This window comes from Orcinus orca, chromosome 13, assembly GCF_937001465.1.
Source record: "Orcinus orca chromosome 13, mOrcOrc1.1, whole genome shotgun sequence".
NCBI lineage: Eukaryota > Metazoa > Chordata > Mammalia > Artiodactyla > Delphinidae > Orcinus > Orcinus orca.
Window position 1 is genome coordinate 69,199,684 of NC_064571.1, and position 22,278 is coordinate 69,221,961.

The window sequence follows — 22,278 nt, forward strand, 5'->3', positions numbered from 1 at the left end:
ATTATATTTTTCAGCGTATGTTAATGCATTTCATTAGATGTGTGTAGGACAAACTATATCACTGTCTGTTATTCAAATAATAGAAAGAAAGGAATGCCATTAACTGTTCACAATTTATCTCAGAAATCAAAGGTATGTAAATTTACTTCCTATATTTTGTCAATATACCATCTTTCTAATTCTTACTCCTTCTGAAATAACAGCCAAATATCATTTAATAACGAGATAATAAATTAGGAATGATAAATTTAAAAACAATTGTAGAGCTTAGGATTCAGAAGGTTCCAACGCAGACCCATATTTGGCAATGATAACATAAATGTTAGTCAAAAGAACTTTTCTTAAAATAAATCAAAACCAAAAGTGAGACATGCAGTTGGGATAGGGGGAGAGCCGGGCTGTTTTGTTTTGTTTTTTCATTTTTAGGATTAAAAGAGAGAAGTCCTGATGATGGAGTTTATGATGGTTGATGTTTTAGAAAGCACAGATTAGAAAGAATTTATGTCTTTGAAAGTAATAACAAGACTTCTTTTCTCAAATTTAAACTGAATTTGTAGCTCTGTGAATGTATTCCGGTGTTAACTCTGAATTCAAATGTACTGTTGACTGGCCTTTGAGAAGGGGTGTTACAGTACAAAGAGCATGGACTGCTGAACCAAACTGACCTAGATAGGAAACCCTGTCATGTCACTTGTCAGCTATGGGCTGTTGCCCAAATCATTTAATCTCCTTGGGTCAGTTTTCTTACACGTAAAACTGGAATACTTATTTCTGACTCAGGATTATTGTAAACTTAAATGAAATAAATAGCTAATGTGCCTCATTAGACCAGGCACATTAGATATTGCCAGACCCTTAATAAACTTCTGCCAATTGAATTAATATTAAGCAAACAGGTTAGTGATATTCAATGTTAAATGAGATTTTGGACTCCATAGATAACTTTTTCCCAGTTTTTAATTTTCTTTTGTTTTATTTTTAGGATTAAATAAATTCATTTTTATTTAAAAATTTGGGGGGGGGGTGCCAAAACCTGGGAATAAAAATTTTTAAAGAGAGAATTAGAAAATACAGTCAATGCTCTTTTTTTTGGCTTAAACAACAGAATTAATTTTCTCACAGTTCTGGCAGCTAGAAGTCCAACATCAAGGTGTTAGCAGGTTTGGTTTCTTCTGAGGCTTCTCTCCTTGGCTTGTAGATGGCCATGGTCTTCCCTCTGTGTCCTAATCTCTTCTTACAAGGACAGCAGTCGTATTGGATTAGGGCCCATTCTGGTGACATTTTAATTTAATTACCTCTTTAAAGACCCTATCTCCAAATACAGTCCCATTCTGGGGTACTGAAGGTTAGGACTTCGATACATGAACTTGGGAGGGATGAAGTGGAGCCTATAACACCCCTCTACCCCGCCACCCCTGTTTTAACATTGGCCTTTTCCCATTTTAAGATAATTTTACTTAGTTTTGGGGAGGGTAAAACACTTAGTTAACTATTATATTTTAATGATTAAAAACAATTCTGTAAAATGAGCACACAGTGAATACAGTCACTTTAATCTAGGGTCGCCGACTCTCTGGGCCTGGGGAGGGCATGCAGGTGGTCAGAGCCCAGTCAAAAGGGACTCGCTCGGACTGGGGGAAGGAGGCGGTCAGCTGGGAAAGAAGCTCCAGTCAGCGGGTGGCATGTCCAGCTGCAGTCTATAAAAACGCATCTCGGGGCCAGTTTTACTTATGGTGACCGACTGACGTTCCTGCTCCTGATTACCAGCGAGCTAACTAACCCTGGTACAGGACTTCAGCTTAGACAACGCTTTGACAGGCTGTGTCTCTCTTAATCCTCTCGTCCCCGGACGAGGCTGGTGGAGATTTGTCAGCAGTAAACTGTTTACTCTGCACACATTCCAAAGAGGAAAATGGGCCCCTGCGCGGGAAAGAGGCCCGCTCCCGGGACAGTTACTCAGCGACTACCTCACGGAACCCCGGGCTGCCAACTCGGCCGCTGCGCCCCTCCTCGGGACGCAGGCGCTGTAGCGGAGTTCTTCCGGCGAAATAGCTGTCCATCCCCCAGGCAGCTGCGTCAATGCTGAGCGCAGCGAGAGGCGGAGCCTCGGCCCTGCGACAGTCGCCTGCGACAGTCGCCTGCGCGGGTCGTCATGTTGTCAACCAGGCGCCTGGGTCTGGTCTTGCTACCGCTGAGGCGTCTCCGGAGGTGGCCAGGGTTCGGGACCTGTCCATTCCTGCGCTGCCTTGGGCAAGAGCCCTTCGAGAGAGCCCGGTTATTGTGTTGCAAATTCTCGTCTAGAGACGCGCGAGATGAAGAAGGAGAGCGCGAGGCGGCACAGAGGAAAGCCCCAGACGTAGAGTCGCCTCCATCTCTCCCTCCGCTCGTCCGGGGACTTGGGACCAGATGTCTTTCGTCACTGGAAAGCCTCAGACTACCGACGCCGCGAAAGGAGTCACCCCCTCGAAAGCACGAGGGCTCGAGTGAAGACCAGGGCCAGTCGGGTCCCGCACACCAGGGATCCGGCGGTCCCTCAATGCCCGCCTTGGCCCAGCCTGCCACCAAGGATGACGAACTTCACGTCTCCTCTTCCTGGTCAACTACCCGAGAGGTGCCTTTTCGGGCTGGGGAGCTGATTTTAGCTGAGACTGGGAAGAGAGAAACACAATTTAAAAAATTATTTAGGTTGAGCAATGCCGGACACTTAAATAGTATCTGGGGGGCAGTCCCGTTCAGCGAGATCGTGGGGAAGTTCCCCGGCCAGATACTGAGGAGTTCCTCTGGTAAGCACTTCATGCTGAGGAGGCCAGCATTGGAAGACTATGTATTACTGATGCAAAGAGGGCCTGCCATAACGTATCCTAAGGTAATGCGATGGGAGTTAGGTTCATTTGGTTGCACCAAGAGCAAAACGGATGCAGTACTACAGACCTGATTAATGTACTTAAAGCACATCTCAGCACGTTTCAAGTTTTTATTGTTCTCACTTTTTTTTTTAACCAATGGCTATGACTTTGACATATTTTATGATTACTAATTTTAGGAAGAAATAGCCAGATTTTAATTTTAACTTGGGAGCCTCGATTCTCAGATCTGTAAAGTGATTTACTATATAGAGTGATGTGGACTCACTAGGCAATAAGAATGTGTATTTATTCCCCATAATTCTTAAGGTTGCGAGTTCAGCATTCAAGAGAACGTTGAACTCTTGGGGACAATTTTTTAGTACCACTGTGGCGATATTTTAAGCATCATATTTAATCAGGCATGTTGTTAGAGGTATATTTTGTCAACAATAGATATCAAACTATGCTTTTTTAAAATATATATATATATTTTGTTGTTGTTGTTTTTCGGTACGCGGGCCCTCTCACTGTTTTGGCCTCTCCCGTTGCGGAGCACAGGCTCCGGACACGCAGGCTCAGCGGCCATGGCTCACGGGCCTAGCCGCTCCGCGGCATGTGGGATCTTCCCGGACTGGGGCACGAACCCGTGTCCCCTGCATCGGCAGGCGGACTCTCAACCACTGCGCCACCAGGGAAGCCCTAAATATATTTTAAATTTTATTTTATTTTTGGCTGCATTTGGTCTTTGCTGCGCACGGGCTTTCTCTAGTTGCGGAGAGTGGGGGCTACTCTTCGTCGTGGTGCACGGGCTTCTCCTTGCGGTGGCTTCTCTTGTTGCGGAACACGGGGTCTAGTAGTTGTGTCACGCGGGCTTAGTAGTTGTGGCGCATGGCCTTAGTTGCTCCGTGGCATGTGGGATCTTCCCGGACCAAGGCTCGAACCCGTGTCCCTTGCATTGGCAGGCGGATTCTTAACCACTGCGCCGCTAGGGAAGCCCTCACTATGCTTTTCCCATTAGAAAAAAAAATTTATATGAAAACAGCTAAAATTAGACACTAAACATAAAAGGAATATTATTTATAAGTAAATTATCTACCTAGTTTCTTGTTACAATCTTATGCTAATCATCCTTGCTAGTGGTTTATTTTAATCATTAGTCACAGTCACTGTCCTTGAGCAGAATGTTCCTTTGTAACAACTCCTCCTCCTAGTCCTAGATGAGGAATCATTCATTATTTCTTTAGTAAATACTCGCCTACCTTATATATTCAGGGCACTATTTTAGGGAGGTGAAGCGGTGAACCACAGCCCTTGCTCTCAACATAGACCTTATGTCCTAGAGGAGGTGACAAGGAACAAACAAGTAAATGAAAGAATTCGATAATTTCAGGTAGTGCTAAGTGCCATGAAGACAAGTAGATTAACAATAACATTGTGTTGGGTAACCTGGGGGAGGAGAATACTTTATGTCAGGTGGTTAGAGAAGGTCTCTGAGGAGGTACATTTGATAAACTAATTAAGGAAGAGCCAGCCTTGCAAAGATCTAGGAGCAGAGTGCTTGCAAAGGGAAGAGTATTGCAGAGTTCCTGCTGCGGGCTGAGTGGGTTAGGTGAGGGAGAGAATGGTATGAGATGTGCTGTGGTTGGAGATATGAGTATTTTATTCCATGTGCATTGGGTGACTGTTGGAAGGTTCTAAGTAGGAATCCAGTCTATATATATGTATATTTTTTAATAAATTTATTTATTTTATTTATTTTTGGCTGCTTTGCATCTTCACTCCTGCACACGGGCTTTCTCTGGTTACAACGAGTGGGGGCTACTCTTCTTTGCACTGCAAGGGCTTCTCATTGCGGCGGCTTCTCTTGTTGTGGAGCACAGGCTCTAGGTGCGCGGGCTTCCGTAGTTGTGGCTCGCGGACTCCAGAGCGCAGGCTCAGTAGTTGTGGCGGACGGGCTTAGTTGCTCTGCAGCATGTGGGATCTTCCGGGACTAGGGCTCAAACCCACGTCCCCTGCATTGGCAGGAGGATTCTTAACCACTGTGCCACCAGGGAAGTCCCTCCACTGACTTTTGAAAGCTGGTCTCCTCCGTAGAATTATGTAGTTTTATCTTAATATTAAAAGTTGGTCTGAGGGGGCAATTTTGAATAAACTTCCTAATAGTTACGTGTAAAGTGTGAACATTTCACAGGGGTCAATATCAAGCACTTTTAGGTTTGGAGTAGAAGTATAAATGGCAACACTCCCTAAATTTTTATTTTTATTTTATTTTTATTTATTTATTTATTTAGGCCACACCCTGTGGCTTGCGGGATTTTAGTTCCCCAACCAGGGTTTGAACCTGGGACCATAGCAGTGGAAGTGCCAAGTCCTAACCACTGGACCGCCAGGGAATTCCCAACACTCCCTAAATTTTTAAATTAATCTTTTCTGCTGATTTGCGTGTTTGGAATACTTACATAAGAACCATTGGAGAGTAGGAATTGTTGCCACTTAAGGCTAAAGTGCAGCCCAGTCATTAAAACCTTCTGCTGAGCATTAGGTTTAAATTGTTGAATTAGTTAGGAAAGAGATTAAAATTCCTGCCAAGGAAAAAAAGGAAAAAGTCTGAAAAGATTGTTTGAAAGCCTAAAGTTTTAAAATGTATAGAAAACTCAATAGTAGAGTGATATTTCATAACTTCAGAGGAGTCTCCCAGTAGCTTCAAATCCCTTTTGGAAAGAGGCAAGGAAATGAATAAATGCTATTCCCACCCCAGTTTTGGACTGAAATCGCTAGGATGTGTAAAATGGGCTCCAACCTCATTCCATGGAGACCAGGTAACCTGAATGGCAGGAAGCAACAGTTAAAGTGTGCTAACGTTTTTTTTTTAATTTTATAATTCTAGTCTTATATGAAAGAGCCAAGGAAATAGAACTGCCTTCTCCAGGGCATTTCACTGAAATGGCTACTGGAGCTGCCTCCCACTCCTGTGTGAAGTTATCTGTGCCCCCTCTCACCTCTACTCCCACGTGCCTGGCAGATGGGAGAGGATATGTATGTCTGAAAGACTTTGAATTTGTTAATGAAACTTTTTGACTAATACCCCTTAAGGATTATGTGTCTAAGTATCATTTGGTTCAAGCCTTAGTCCATCATTTCAGAAAATACATTTTGAGGGCTTCCCTTCCCTGGTGGCGTGGTGGTTGGGAGTCCGCCTGCCGATGCAGGGGACACGGGTTCGTGCCCCGGTCCAGGAGGATCCCACATGCCGCGGAACGGCTGGGACCGTGAGCCATGGACGCTGGGCCTGCGTGTCCGGAGCCTGTGCTCCGCAACGGGAGAGGCCACAACAGTGAGAGGCCCGCGTACCGCAAAAGAAAAAAAAAAAGAAAATACATTTTGGCTTTTAATTAGATAACTGTACCTGTTAAATAGTTTCTTATGCATCCAAACCTATATTTAATACACAACTTTGTTGTGACTCAACAGAGGATCCTAGAAAACCTCCTGTTTCTTTTAGAATTTTCACAGCAGCTTTTGCCAGAGAAGGAAAAGATAGTAAAACCTTACCAGATGTGCTGCTTATTAGCAACTTCGAAAGGTTTGTTATTGGGGGGCTGTTGAAATAAATGCTAACATTTAAAATTTTCTCTCTCTATAGCATTTGTAATATATAGTGAAATGATCAACAGCGTGGTTAGGAGATGTTTGGGAGTTCAACATCAGGTCTACCCCTGACTTGCCCACTTGATTCCTGGCTGTGTGACTTTGGGCAAATTACTTTTTCGATTTCTCATCCTTATAATGGGGATGGTGATACTTTTCTCATATTAGTATTCTGATTAAACAAGATAATGTTTGAAAGCAGTTTGCATAGTTAACAGAAGCCTGGCACCTGGTGAAGTTTCAATAAACAGCTATTACTACTATCATCCATGATACTCCTGTTAACAAAACAATTCTTTAGCTATAAAGTTTGGCAAATGAGTCCTCCTGTCTATTCCTGGTATCCTAATTCTAATGAGCATTCATCATTTCATGCAGAGATTATGTAATAACTTCCTAACTGGTCTTTATACCTCTAATTTTTTTCTATTCTAGTACATCCTGTATTCGTCTCACAGATTAATCTTTATAAAATGCCATTAATATTACCTCAGTGACATGCCCCAGTTACTTACCAGGTTAAGTTCAGATGCGTTAGCATGGATTCAGGTCTCTCCTTACCGCTCCTCCTGAGATGGGCAAACTGTGTTTATTACTCTACCTCTTTTTTGTTTAAAACTGTTTCTACTTTGTGACTGTTTCCTTAAATTCTCTATGTCTTTAAGGTAGGGCAGTCTGCTGATTTCTCCTTTCTCTGAGCTCCTATTCTTACTTATTTTCTGTAATTTCAATATTATACTGAAGTGCTTCTGTATTTGCTACCTGATTCTTGAATCTCTCATTTCATCAAGTAAAATATAAACTTTTGGTAGGCAGGGCCAGAGTTTAATCCTTTTTTTTTTTTTCACTTCTTTTCTCCAAGTCCAACATAGTGTTTGCAAGCCTAGGTGCTTAGTACATATTTATTGGTCACAGAGTCACCCATGCTGTGTTTCAATCATAGGATATGAATATGATACTGTTGATGATGAATATCCACCCAGGTGATACTGTTTTGGAAGCTGGCTCGGGCTCTGGTGGAACGAGCTTGTTTTTATCCAAAGCAGGTAAGAGATTGGGATAAATGAGTTGAATTTAGATGACAAAGAAAACATTCAGTCTGTCCATAATAACGGGAAGTTAAATAGATACAGATGTTTCAGAAAATATTCACATAACTTTGTGATAGAGAGCATTCTCCTTGAAATCAAATGTAAGCAACTGTTTTTCTTTCCATTTTGTGCATTTATTCAAGTCATTCTCTGTCTAACCCTCTCTCTGTTTGCTTTCTGTTGCTCCCTCCACGCTTTTTTTTAACTAAATTTTTTTTTATAACATGACATAGCTACAGAAAAGTACACAGATCATAAGTGTATACCTCAATGAATTTTTATATTGTGACCACACTCACGTAGTTATTACCCAGATCAAGACAGGGGATGTTATTGTACCACTGAAACCTCCTCAAATCCCTTCTCAGTCCTTATCCTACCCAAAGGTAGAAGGTAGCCACCACTCTGACTTTTATCACCATTGATTAGTTTTGCCTGTTTTGAATCTTACGTAAAAGGAATCCTGTAGTATTGTACTCTTTCGAATCTGGTTGCTTTCATTCAACGTTCTGTTCGTGAGATTCAGCCATTGCATGCAGCGATGGTTATTTCATGTTAGTTGCCATTTTTGTAAGTAAAGCACAGTTTATCCATTCTGCTGTTGATGGGCATTTGAGTTGAACGTTGTGAATAGTGCTTCTCTGAACATTCTTGTACTTGTCTTTTGTGCACACATGTACATGTGTTTGTTGATAATAGTGCCAAGTGAATACTCAGTATGAGAGAATATAGAAGGAGGAGGGCTGTCAGCTGCTGGAGAAGAGTCATATACTATCAGGGGCAAAGAATTATTTTTGCTGTTCATGAATAAATTAATACGTAATATAGAACTATTAAGCTAAAGCTAGATCACGAAGAATTTTCCTTTCTTTAAGAAAGTCTCTAAATATTGTCAGTCGGTAAAAGTACTGCTTGAAAGTAGCACCTAATCAAAACTCAAGAGGTATATAGTAAACATAAATATCTGTTCATGTTCCCACCACTTGATTTCTGGTTACTGTTATTGTAGTTGATTATTGCTCCCTTTGACCACTTAATTCCTCTGATTGTCAGGATGGCTTTGGCTTGTTTGGCTGCCTCTGCAGTGTTCCCTTTCTCACCTAGTAATAGACAGCATTCTCTTTTGGTAGATTTTTTTTTTTAATCATTCATGTTGGTTTTATAAATGCATTCTTTTTTAGCTAATAAACATTGTTAGAGCAGTTGTAGGTGTATGTGGGTAGATTTTATAAAGATTACAGATAGACATATACTGAATTAAACTTAAACCTTTTGTTTTTTGACCTAATGTCATCACATACAAACATAATCCAACTTATACTGGGTCAGGAAATTCATTTTGGGCTCCTCACATCTTTTGTTGGACTCTTTTCTGTGCATAGTTAAAGGCAGCCATTTCTTCACAATCTGTGACAGATTCCTAAATGCATTTGACAAAGTGAATTTATAAAAAATTTGTGAAACAAGAGGAATGTTTGTATTTCTAATATCTATAGTGTTGGAGGAGTGTCATGGCATAAATAATCCCAAACTATGAGTGATCAAGAAATTATTGCTGTTTACTTTCAGGATGGATTTATTTTCACCATAATTTTCTAAGTGTTTAGCTTATGCTACTATTAACATTAATTTTTATCCCTTGAGAACATGATGACTTACAGCTGGACTTACATTTTAAAGAGACATGCTGCAATTTAAACTCTTCATTTTAACTATAGACTGATTGATCTGGGACAGCCTCCAAATGGTATCAAATCACCTCATATAGAGGTGGGTAGAAAATTAATTGCCGTAAGTTAAAATGTAGTAGTTTTCTGTGAAACTGCAGCATTACTATGATAAATAGTTTGAAAGTTTTTCAGACACACACAAAAATACAAGTATTGGGGCTTTCCTGATGGCGCAGTGGCTGAGAATCCGCCTGCCAATGCAGGGGACATGGGTTCGAGTCCTGGTCTGGGAAGATCCCACATGCCACGGAGCAACTAAGTCTGTGCGCCACAACTACTGAGCCTGTGCTCTAGAGCCTGCGAGCCACAACTACTGAGCCCACATGCCACAACTACTGAAGCCCATGCACCTAGAGCCCATGCTCTGGAACAAGAGAAGCCCGAGCACCGCAACGAAGACCCAACACAGCCAAAAATAAATAAATTTAAAAAAACAAACAAGTATCTTTTAAGTATCTGAAAGGCCTAACTTCATCCATATGACATCCAAAAGACATGCAAATTAAAACTACAATGATAAACTATATGCAATTTTTAGATTGACACAGGTAAAAAGTTTGATAACTCTTTGTTGGAGAGAATATGGAGAAATAGGCACTCTAATACATTGTTGGTCGAGTGTAAATTGGTATCATTATTTTTTTGGAGGACAATTTGGTAATAATTTTCAAAATAAAAATATTCACATATCCCTTGAGTCAGCAATTCCATTTTTAGGACTTTATCCTATAGATATACTGGCTCATGTGTACAAAGACTTAGGCAAAATAATTTTTATTGCAATATTGTTTGTTATAGCATAAGACTAGAAACAAGCTAAATGTTCATCAGTAGGTGACTGGTTAAATAAACTGTGGCATAGTCATACAATGGAACATAATAGCTGTTTTAAAAAATGCAGTAGATCATTAATCACTGAAATGGCATTGGTAAATAAGAAGGAAGGTACAGGACAGTATATATGATAGGTAACAACGTGTGTTAAAAACAGAGAAAGATACTTGAACACTTGTACTATAGGCAGCGACTTTCTCGGGAAGGGTAAATATGGTGGAATGATTGTCTCTGATGAGGGAGATTGATTGGGTATTTGGGATAGGGTAGAGACTTTTGTAACCTTGAACTATTTGAATTATTTTTTTCACATCCATGTAATATCTTTGCAAAATAAAAATTTGACATTCTTTATGTACTGATTAATACTGTGTAATGTCGTGATTTTTTTTTAAATTAAGTTGGATCACAAGGACGAGTCATAAGTTTTGAAATTAGAAAAGACCACCATGAACTGGCTAAGAAGAATTACAAACACTGGCGTGATTCATGGAAAATGAGTCATGTAGAAGAGTGGCCAGACAACGTGGATTTTATTCATAAGGATATTTTAGGAGCAACTGAAGACATAAAATCTTTAACATTTGATGCGGTAAGTTTTCTAAAGTAGTCCTATGATATTACCTAATACTGAGTACAAAGAAAACAAGGACCATGCTTCTTTTATATGGAAAAGGATCTTCCTTCATTATTTGCCCCATTTCTATCTCTAAGAGTGGGAGGAATATTTTCCTTTAATATCATGGTGGGATTCAGAGCAGAGAGATATACTGAATTAGGTGCCAAAGTTGTTAATAAATGTGGGGTAATGATGAAATACTAGGAGGAGTAGTTGAGCATCATGAACTTCAACGTTTCTAGGATAAAGGAATAATAATTTGGAAGCAGCATTGGGAGCATACTGAGCCCCGCACCTGACCTCATATTGTGAGATTTGGGGGAATAAATAGCCTTCAGTTTTGAGGGAAGAGGCAAGAGGCATCTTTAGACAGTTAAAGTCAGGATGTAGAGGAGTGTCAATTAAAGATGTTGAGGATAGAGGCATATTTATTGTGAACAAAGCTCCAGAAAGTGGAGTGGAGGGATTTGTGAGGAGAGGGAGGATTGGGAGGTTGAGTTAGGGGAGGAGAAGCAGAGTAGTATGAAGATAAAAGGATAGACGACGAGAGAATGCCATTTTAAGCTGTGAACAGTGATGGTGGAGATATGGGCCATAGTGCTATTAGATGACCTCAGAGTTTCACAATTCTAGTTTAAGTTGCCTTACCCTTGATGATGCCATTATCAGTTCATGGCTTGACACTATGGACTGAGGTCTGGGTAAGAAGTCTTCTTCGCTTTTCTTTCTTTTTTTTTTTTAATAAATTTATTTATTTTATTTTATTTATTTATTTTTGGCTGTGTTGGGTCTTTGTTGCTGCGCATGGGCTTTCTCTAGTTGCAGCAAGCAGGGGCTACTCTTCATTGCGTTGCACGTGCTTCTCATTGTGGTGGCTTCTCTTGTTGCGGAGCATGGGCTCTGGGTGCGTGGGCTTCAGTAGTTGTAGCACACGAGCTCATTAGTTGTGGCTCATGGGCTCTAGAGCGCAGGCTCAGTAGTTGTGGCGTATGGGCTTAGTTGCTCCGCAGCATGTGGGATCTTCTGGACTAGCGCTTGAACCCGTGTCCCCTACATTGGCAGGTGGATTCTTAACCACTGTGCCACCAGGGAAGTCTCTTCTTCACTTTTCTTAATTGGCTATTGGAAGCTTATTTTAGGAACTTTATAAGGGAAACTAGGTGAGAAATGAAGTAAAGTTCAAAGAGGTGATTTTTATCAGGACTGGTTCCTATCTCTGATATAACTAAAGCCAATAGCTACAGTGGCACAGCTTCCTGGACACAAGGACCACAGTTTGTGTTTTTTTTTCCTCATCCTTGTTTGGCTTGCACATTATATAGCTCAATAAGGGCAGAAAGAGGACTTGTTCTATGTAGGCCATCCATAGGAACGTCACAGATACGTGGGAGTTTAATTGGTCATCAGAATTCTGCTTGATGAGCATGAAACACAACAAAGGATTTTAACAGTATTGTTACAGCCTTGTGGAAGCCTGCTGAAACATCCATCCCTGTTCCAAAGGAAAGAATACTCCTTACTAGATTTTTTCAATTGAATCTCTCTTGAATAATAGTGACAGATGAATACTCAGAGCATATAGAAGGAGGAGAACTGTCAGCTTCTGGGGAAGAGTCATATACTATTGGGGCAAAGAATTATAGTTGGTGTTCATAAATAAATTACTCATAATATAGAATTATTAAGTTAAAGCTAGATCATGAAGAATTTTCCTTTCTTTAAGAAAGTCTCTAAAAATTGTCAGTTGGTGAAAGTCCTGCTTGAAGGTAGCACTTGACCAAAACTCAAGAGGCGTATAGTAAACATAAATATCTTTGGGGGAGAGGATGTTTATTTATTTATTTTATTGAAGTATAGTTGATTTACAATGTTGTGTTATTTTCTGGTGTACAGCAAAGTGATTCAGTTGTACATATATATACATATTCTTTTTCATATTCCTTTCCATTGTGGTTTATTACAGGATATTGAATATAGTTCATACAGTAGGACCTTATTCATCTATTGATATTTTATATATAGTAGTTTGTATCTGTTAATCCCAAATTCTTACTTCATCCCTCCCCCACCCCCTTTCCCCTTTGGTAACCAGAAGTTTGTTTTCTATGTCTATGAGTCTGTTTCTGTTTCATAAATAAGTTCATTTGTGCTGTATTTTAGATTCCACATATAAGTGATATCATACGGTATTTATCTTTCTCTTTCTGACTTACTTCACTTAGTTTGATAATCTCTAGGTCCATCCATGTTGCTGCAAATGGCATTATTTCATTCTTTTTTATGGCTGAGTAGTATTCCATTGTGTATATGTACCACATCTTCTTTATCCATTCATCTATCAGTGGACAGTTAGGTTGCTTCCATATCTCGGCTGTTGTAAATAGTGCTGCTGTGAATATGGGGGTGCATGTATCTTTTTGAATGGCAACTCTACTTTTAGTTTTTTAAGGAACCTCCATACTAGTAAACATAAATTTCTATGCATGTTCCCACCACTTGATTTCTGGTTATTGTTATCCTAGTTGATTTTTGCTTCCTTGACTACTTAATTCCTCTCCTAGCTGCCATCTCACCTCCTGGGCCTTCACACTTCCAATCCATTCTCCTCATCTTTAGACTAATCTAGTTCTCATACTGTCACTCTCCTGCTGAGAAACCAATTAGGAACTTTTCATTCAAAGATTTATGGTGTCCTTCAGAATCTGATCTCAACCTTCCTTTCTTTAGCTTTTTTATATAACCTGCCTATACTCCTGCCATCTCAAATGAGGGTAGATGAATAAAAAAAGGTGTTGAACCACAAAGACAAAGAGAACAGAACAAGAAAAAAATGGCTAATAAAAGATTTTAAACAAATTTTAATACATTTTGTAAACAACCTAACCATCAAAAGAGGAATGGACATGGTGGAATACTAACAATGGTATTATTTAACATAGTGAAATAAATGTACTGTATCTACATCAATAAATCTCCCTGAGAAAACCATAATTCAAAAAGACACATATGTCCCAATGTTCAATGCAGCACTATTTACAATAGCCAGGACATGGAAACAACCTAAATGTCCATTGACAGATGAATGGATAAAGACTATGTGGTACATATAGACAATGGAATATTACTCATCCATAAAAAGGAACGAAATTGGGTCACTTGTAGAGATGTGGATGGACCTAGAGTTTGTCACACAGAGTGAAGTAAGTCAGAAAGAGAAAAACAAATATCGTATATTAATGCATATATGTGGAATCTAGAAAAATAGTACAGATGAACCTATTTCCAGGGCAGGAATAGAAATGCAGATGTAGAGAACAGACGTGTGGACATGGAGGGAAAGGGGAGGGTGGGATGAATTGGGAGATTAGATTTGACATAGATACACTACCACGTGTAAGATAGCTAGTTAGAACCTGCGGTATAGCACAGGGAGCTCAGCTCGGTGTTCTGTGATGACCTAGATGGGTGGGATGGGTGGGGGATGGGAGGGAGGTCCAAGAGGGAGGGGATATATGTATACATATAGCTGATTCACTTCATTGTACAGCAGAAGCTAACACAACATTGTAAAGCAATTATACTCCAATAAAAAAAATCTCATAGAACTTAGTGAAAAATGAATTATTCAAGAATAAGTATGGAATGGCTACATATATGTAAAATTTTAAAAACAGTACCATGTATTGTTTGTAGCTATATACCTATGTTGTAGAAGCATAAAATTATTTGGCAACAATCCCAACTTCAGGACAGTGATTATCTCTGAGGAGAGAAAAGGAGGGAGTGAATAGAGGGAAGTAAGTTTTGGAGTTTATTCATCCTGGTTCACTTAGGCTCCATAGTAGCCAATATGACCTCGGGTAAATTACTTAATCTTTCTGTGCCTCAGTCACCTCATGTATTAAACAGGAACAGTAATCAATAATAATACCTATTTCATAGTGTTGTTGAAGATTAAATGAGGTGTTTCTGTAAAGTGCATAGAACAGTACCTGATATATAGTAAGCATTAAATTAGTATTAGCTATGATTTTCATCATTATTAGTTTTCTCCTTTTCCCTTTTCTCTACCTGTTTATTTTATTTTAAAAAATAAATTTATTTATTTAATTTATTTATTTGGCTGCATTGGATCATTGCTGCGCGCAGGCTCTCTCTAGTTGTGGCGAGCGGGGGCTACTCTTCGTTGCAGTGTGCGGGCTTCTCACTGCAGTGGCTTCGCTTGTTGTGGAGTACCGGCTCTAGGCGTGTGGGCTTCAGTAGTTGTGGCACACGGGCTTAGTAGTTGTGGCTTGCGGGCTCTAGAGTGCAGGCTCAGTAGTTGTGGCGCATGGGCGTAGTTGCTCCACGGCATGTGGGATCTTCCCGGACCAGGGCTCGAACCCATGTCCCCTGCATTGGCAGGCGGATTCTTAACCACTGCACCACCAGGGAAGTCCCTACCTGTTTAAATTCTACTCTTCCTTCAAAGCTTAGATAAAAGGTTGTCTCCTCCATGGAATATACCGTAATCATCTAAGTGGAGGATTATCATCTTTCTCTGAATTACTGAACCACTTTCTTGATTCAACAAATATGTATTAGAGACCTGCTGTGTGCCGCGTACTATGCTAAGACAAAAATGAATTATACATTTAAAGGAGGTTTCGATATAGAAGAAAAGGTAGACATATAAACATTTATTAGAAAGACTCAGAAGCACGAAACATTATGGCTGTAGAATTGGGTCTAATGAGGAGATGAAGATGCAAATACAGTCATGAGGGACTAGATAGTGAAGAACACTTGTGTGTATATCAAGCTAGGACATGTGGACATTATCTTTTAGATAATGGAAAACTATTGATGAGTTCTTAAGTAGGGGAGTAGAATGTCCAGATTCCTGTTTCAGAATAATTCTGGTGAAAGAATGGAATTTACATAGTCTATGTAGAAAGCTATTGTAATGTTTCAACAAGATATTATGAGGTCCTGACCTAAAGCATTAGCAGTAGGATGAATTTGAGAAATACTAAGAGGTAGATTTGTAGGACTGGATAATTTTAATCCAAATAAAAGCATCAAAACCCCACAGATTCTCAAAAAAGAATTCAAGGTAAAGAAATAGTGACTGTAATTTCCTGATTTGAGTGGCTAATGAATGGTAATGTTGTTAGCTGAGCCATGGAGCTTTGGAATGGCAGGCTTCTTGGTAGTCTTATTTTTGGTCCTTGTTGATAATATACTAAAACTACAGTCACAGAGACCAATATGTCCACACCGTTGGCCGTTTGATTAGTCATTGAGATCTTTACTTGGATATCCAATAGGCATCTTTTTTTAAAAGTATTTATTTATTTATTCATTCATTTATTTATGGCTGCATTGGGTCCCTTTTGCTGCACGTGGACTTTTCCCAGCTGTGGCAAGTGGGGGCCACTCCTTGCTGTGGTGCGTGGGCCTCCCATCATGGTGGCTTCTCCCATTACGGAGCACAGGCTCCAGGCGTGTGGGCCTCAGCAGCTGTGGAGAGCAGGCTTAGTTGCTCCCAGCAGCTGTGGTGCACGGGTTTCAGTAGTTGTGGCTCACGGGCTTAGTTGCTCTGCGGCATGTGGGATCCTCCCGGACCAGGGATTGAACCCATGTCCCCTGCACTGGCAGGCGGATTCTCAACCACTGTGCCACCAGGGAAGCCCTAATAGGCATCTTAAACTTGTGTCCAAATCTTGAATTCTCAAATATTTCTCCCCAAGCTTATTCTTCCCATTGTCTTAAATTATCTTCCTCAATAGTAAATGACATCTCCATTCTTTCAGTAACTTAGGATGAAAACACTGGATTCATTCTCACTTCTTTCTCTCACATCTGACAGCCAATTCTAATTCTAATTGGCTCTGTGTTCTCATCACATCCAATGCTATTTGCTATTGCAAGTCACCATCATCTTTCCTTGCCCAAGTCAGAATGTACTTAATGCCACTGAATTGTACACTTGAAATGGCAACTTTTACGTTATGTTTATCACATTCAAAAAAGTATGAAAAGTCAGACCATGTCTCAAACTCTCCAGTGACTTTTCACTTCCTGAGTAAAGTTAAAGTCTGTAAGATTCTGCATAATTTGTCCCTCCCCATCCCCACCACATCCCCACCATCTGAGAACTCTTCTCTTACCACTTTCCCCCTTTTGTCTCCACTGCAGTGACTGTGGCCTTCTCAGACTCACCAAGTATCCTACAGCCTCAGAGCATTTGTATTTGCTGTTCTCTGAATCTGGAGCACACTTCCCCCCTCAATTTCCACAGGGTAACCTTAATCATTTTCTTTAGGTATCGTCACTGACCAGCCTATGTATAAAATAGTACTTCCTTCCCCTGCCCTGTCATTCTATCCTTCATGTCCTCCTTTATAATCCTGTAGTTCTTCATGTCACTCATTACCCTCTGAATTACATATTTATTAGATTTTTGTTTACTGCCTATTCCTTAATTAGAATATAAGTTCCTATGAAACAAAATAGAATATAAGCTCCCATTATATTTTTACCACTTAGCAAAATACTTGGCACATGGTAGATGCTCAGTAAATATTTGGTGAATAAATTAATAATGAATGATGACCCATTATTACTGTTATTTTAAAACACATAAACAGAATAATTTCTAATTTAGTAAATATAATGATGTGCCAACTACATTAGATTTCTAGAGCTATCTATCAGTAAGTCACTTTATTTTCTATTTGACTGTATTTTTGTTTTCAGTGAATTTTTTTGTAATTTCATTTACTCTGCATTCATTCAACATCTTTTGAGTACAGCCCTGTATTCTGCAACTGAATGAAGAGTAAAGAAACAAGGGACATGATTCTTGAATTTTAGAATCTCTAAAATTAATATTCAACACTTTTGAACATAAAAATACACATTTGAGATAATGTGAATTTCTATTGCCAAAAGCTGAACTAAAGCATTGAAACTTTACATATACAGTTGACCTTTGTTTTTTTTTTGGTTTTTTTTTCGCGGTACGCGGGCCTCTCACTGTTGTGGCCTCTCCCGTTGTGGAGCACAGGTTCTGGACGCGCAGGCTCAGCGGCCATGGCTCACAGGCCCAGACACTCCGCGGCATGTGGGATCTTCCCGGACCAGGGCACGAACCCGTGTCCCCTGCATCGACAGGCGGACTCTAAACCACTGCGCCACCAGGGAAGCCCACAGTTGACCTTTGAACAACATGGGGTTTAGGGGCACCACTCCTATGTGCAGTCAAAAATCTGAGTATAACTTATAGTCGGCCCTCCCTATCCATGGTTCCAACATATCCAGGGTTCCACATCTTCAGATTCAACCAACCGCAGATTGTGTAGTACTGTAGTGTTTACTATTGAAAAAAATCCTTGCATTAAGTGGACCCGCGCAGTTCAAACCCATGTTGTTCAAGGGGCAACTGTGTGTGTGTGTGTGTGTGTGTGTGTGTGTGTGTGTGTGTGTGTATCTAGGTATGTGTATAAAATATAGATAAAGATTCCTGTATTATCAATATTGCCAAGTACAAGACATGCCATTACAATTTTTATGTAGTCAAGTACTATGACAAATTGTATAATTATAAGTATGCCTTTTTGAGAGGGGTAAAATGACAGTCATTAGTATCACATTCTAAAAAATGAAATACTTTAACTGGGTAATTGCTTTCCCAAAATGTATCATTTCACCTCAATAAGAAAAGAAAACACATGCTTTATTTAAACAAAACTCAGTCTGATTCTCTTTCCCCCACTACAGGTAGCTTTGGATATGTTGAATCCTCAAGTTGCTTTGCCTGTTTTATACCCAAATCTTAAACAGGGTGGTGTATGTGCTGTGTATCTAGCAAAGTGAGTAATGTGACTTTTTGGTAATGATAATTTAAACACAGTTTTGTTTTAAGTACTAGGCTAAAGTGTTCATTTTGTAACTGAGTTAAGTGTATATGTTATCTCGTAAAACTGTTATGAAGGGCTTCCCTGGTGGCACAGTGGTTAAAAATCTGCCTCCCAACACAAGGGACATGGGTTCAAGCCCTGGTCTGGGAAGATCTCACATGCTGTGGAGCAACTAAGCCCATGTGCCACAACAAGAGAAGCCACTACAATGAGAAGCCCGCGCACTGCAACAAAGAGTAGCCCCCTCTCGCCACAACTAGAGAAAGCCTGCGTGCAGCAATGAACACCCAGTGCAGCCCAAAATAAATAAATAAATTTTTTAAAAAGTCAAAAAAAAAACTGTTATGAAACAGCATATGTCCCAAATTCAGTTATATTGCTGTTTAAATCATCCTTTACATAAATGGTAATATAAGATGAATATTTCTTCTGACAATTTAGAAGAAAAGTTTTTAAAAGTGTAATGTGAACAATGACGTTATAGTCTCTTTATTGTTTTTACTTAGTATTCTCCTCTTATGTGCCCTAACTTGCATTTTTACATTTTTTCCCTTTTGATTTAAGCATAGCATTTAAATTGGCGTAAGAGGTATAGTGAACTTAAATATAAAGTTATTGTTGTAGTAGAAATTTAAACTATATTTTTCACTTTTTTGAAAGCATCACACAGGTTATTGAACTTTTAGATGGAATTCGCATCTGTGAACTTGCCCTCTCATGTGAAAAGATAAGTGAAGTTATTGTCAGAGATTGGTTGGTTTGCCTTGCAAAACAGAAAAATGGAATTTTACCTCAAAAAGTGGAACCTAAAATCAACAGAGATTTACAATTACATTCTCAAAAGAAAATTAGAATTGAAGGTGAGATGTTTCAAGAAGATGACCATGGTGAGCTTCAGTTTTATTTTATGCATGTGTTTGAAATAATAAATGGAGAATACATTCCTGAATATATTGGGCAATACATTATAAAAATATTTCTCAGGGATTTATTATGTTTTTCCTATAGAAATTGAAATGTGGTATTTATTCTGTTAAATTAAAATCTTTTAAGAGACAGAATCATGACTTTTCCTGCCTTTTATGTAAAACTCCGATACCTTTGAAGAACTGAACTTCTTATAATATTCATATTTTACTTGTGATAAGGGGATTGGCTTATGAAATACTTTAAATATACTAAAGAATGTTGTAAATTTAGATCAGTGATTATCACTGAAGGGAAAGAATTTAATAGGACCCGATATGCAAATAGCTAATATTCCAAAAAGCAACTTCTAGGAATTTTTCAAAGAACTAAATTTAGGTCCTTGTTGTATGTACACATTACTTAGGCCATAAACAAGTTTTCAGACATCCATTGATTTATGATATGAGCTTATCCGTTTGGTTATAAAACCATATATAGGTTTATCATGTCATCCTTGACAAGTTGTTTCTGTAAGATAACTGTCAGAATAGCTCCAAGACAAATGCTAAAAAAAAAAAAAGTCTGAGAGGAAAAAACTTACAGGAAAAGGACAGTAATTTGTTTTTTAACAGTTTTGTGAACAAATTATAAAATATTTTGTGTAGCTTACAATACATATTTTGTTCTATAACAGAAGAATCACATTCTGATTTTCCCTATGGATCATTTCCCTATATTGCTAGACCTATACACTGGCAAACTGGTCATACAGGTAAGTTTTTCATGCTATATTATATGGTGTTTTCTTCTCAAAATTGCAATGACCTTACCTTTTCCTCCCTTCAAATTAGCTTTTCTTGTCAAGTTGAGGAAGTGCAAACCACAACTTAACTGAGTACCTCAGATGACAACTGATTTGAAGATGTGAAGAAAAATATCAAAATAGAACTTTGTATTGCAAATCACTACTTTCATAGATTGATATTCTTAGCTACTACTATGATTTGTATAACTTTTACATGTAATTTTGAAAAGTAACAAAAGCTAGAGAAAAATGTGTAACATTTCGAAACTGCTTAAATGTCCCATTTTGACACTTGTCTTGCAGTTAGTTTGACATTTTGTAGTTAATGATTCCAAGTTTGTTCAGTTGAGCCATCTCATTCTTCACTTCCTGTAAACCACTCCATAGATTTGTCTTCCTTCATGAAATTAGTTTTCTTTTCTTTGTTTGATTGATGGTCATTGGCTACCAAAATAAAATATGCATTTTGAGATAAATTTTAGGTATCTGTATTTTAAGTACATATTTTAATGGCTTGTATGTGTCTTAAAAAATAACAAATCTGGGCTATAGTAAATAATAGGGGGAAAACTGATAAGAATAACTATCTTAAAAATTGTAACAAAAGATGTAGCAATTCTTGAATCTCTTATCTTTCTCAGAATCATTTTAACAGTTTGAAAGAACATCAGAATTATTCTGTTATATAAATCAAATGTTTGGGGAGTTCCCTGGTGGTCCAGTTGTTAGGACTCGGCGCTTTCACTGCTGTGGCCCAGGTTCAATCCCTGGTCGGAGAACTAAGATCCTGCAAGCTGCACGGCGCAGCCAAAGATAATGTTTGGAGAGATACACTTTTTATACATATGAATTAATTAGGACTAGGGCTTATTATTATTCATAAGCACTATGAATAATGTTATTTACCATGTGCCTTACATTTACCACGTGCCTTACATTGTTTTAAGAACGTTATAATATCTTTTCATTTAATATGTGTAGCTCATCCTTAAGATTATCCACATTTTACAGATAAACATAAGCTTATAGTTATTATTTAAATATAGATGTTTTATAGGTTTTGAAGTAGTAGTGCCTGGGAGGATATATGCTACTTATCCCTTAGGCTAGAACTACTTAAAATAATGTACATATTCTAAATAACATTTTACATATTTTTCGTTCTGTGGAAAAATTTAGTCTAAAATCTCTGCCTTTTTAGACTTTACAGCCTATAGTAGAGATAGACATTAAATAATCACACAAATATAAAACTAAAACTGTTATAAATACTTCAGAGAAGTACAGGATTTAGTAGAGGTTTTGCTCTGATCAGGTAATTACCTATGCAAATGTCAATTGAGCTGAGACCTGAAGGGCAGGTAAGAGTTAACTACAGCAGGGAAAATGAGAACAAAAAAGGCCAGTGATGGGGTTGACTGAAAGATAGGTAGGGGTCAGGCCATGGAGGATCTTGTAGACCTGTTAAGGAGTTTGTCTATCCTAAGAAAAAAGGGGTGCTATTGAAAGATTTCATGAAGTAAGTGGTAACATGCTTAGATCTGTGTTTTGGGAAAAAAATCACTCTGGTTGCATCTGGAGAACTGATTGAATCATAAGCGGAGTAGTCTTCTGGTACCATTTCTAAATGGTAAGTATCCGAACACTCAAACAATAATAATGGCTTTAAAGTTTTCATAACATTTCCAGATCTATAGACGCTCTGATGTATATTTTTAGATTCCATCATGGAATACTCCCCTTTCTTCTGCCTTTCTATTTAACTACTAGTGAAATTCTGTCCTTCATTTATTGTTTTGAATGCAGGCCCTAATTGTACTTCTTGGAGAAGGGGCTGACTTAAGAGCAAAGAAAAGTTGTGCCTTCTCCTATTTCATGTAGAATGGCTTCTG

At 38.8% G+C, this 22,278-nt stretch overlaps 2 protein-coding genes across 11 annotated transcripts in view; one reads left to right on the forward strand and one right to left on the reverse strand.

Annotated features, from left to right (window-relative positions):
- The first annotated feature begins 2,031 nt into the window (after window positions 1–2,031).
- On the forward strand, window positions 2,032–20,862 carry TRMT61B (tRNA methyltransferase 61B). Of its 9 annotated transcripts, none has more exons than XM_049696330.1 (7): window positions 2,039–2,866; window positions 7,438–7,540; window positions 10,551–10,741; window positions 18,533–18,624; window positions 19,333–19,532; window positions 20,276–20,353; window positions 20,433–20,862. In XM_049696330.1, exons 1-7 carry the CDS (start codon window positions 2,153–2,155, stop codon window positions 20,474–20,476), a joined length of 1,422 nt encoding a protein of 473 aa, XP_049552287.1. In that variant the 5' UTR covers window positions 2,039–2,152; the 3' UTR covers window positions 20,477–20,862. The 9 variants fall into 9 exon arrangements, 8 of the variants coding, with proteins under 8 accessions (XP_049552286.1, XP_049552285.1, XP_049552289.1 ...); XM_004268232.2 differs by having other exon boundaries at window positions 2,049–2,866; window positions 19,333–19,559; XM_049696329.1 differs by lacking the exon at window positions 10,551–10,741 and adding an exon at window positions 16,949–17,052 and having other exon boundaries at window positions 2,032–2,866; window positions 19,333–19,559; window positions 20,276–20,862.
- Window positions 20,519–22,278, reverse strand: part of SPDYA (speedy/RINGO cell cycle regulator family member A) — a 34,002-nt gene continuing 32,242 nt past the window's right edge. For both annotated transcript variants that reach the window (XM_049696345.1, XM_033425208.2), the window contains one exon: window positions 20,519–20,830. In XM_049696345.1, the coding sequence (XP_049552302.1) occupies window positions 20,742–20,830 (89 nt within the window). In that variant the 3' untranslated portion in view covers window positions 20,519–20,741. The remainder of the gene's footprint in view (window positions 20,831–22,278) is intronic.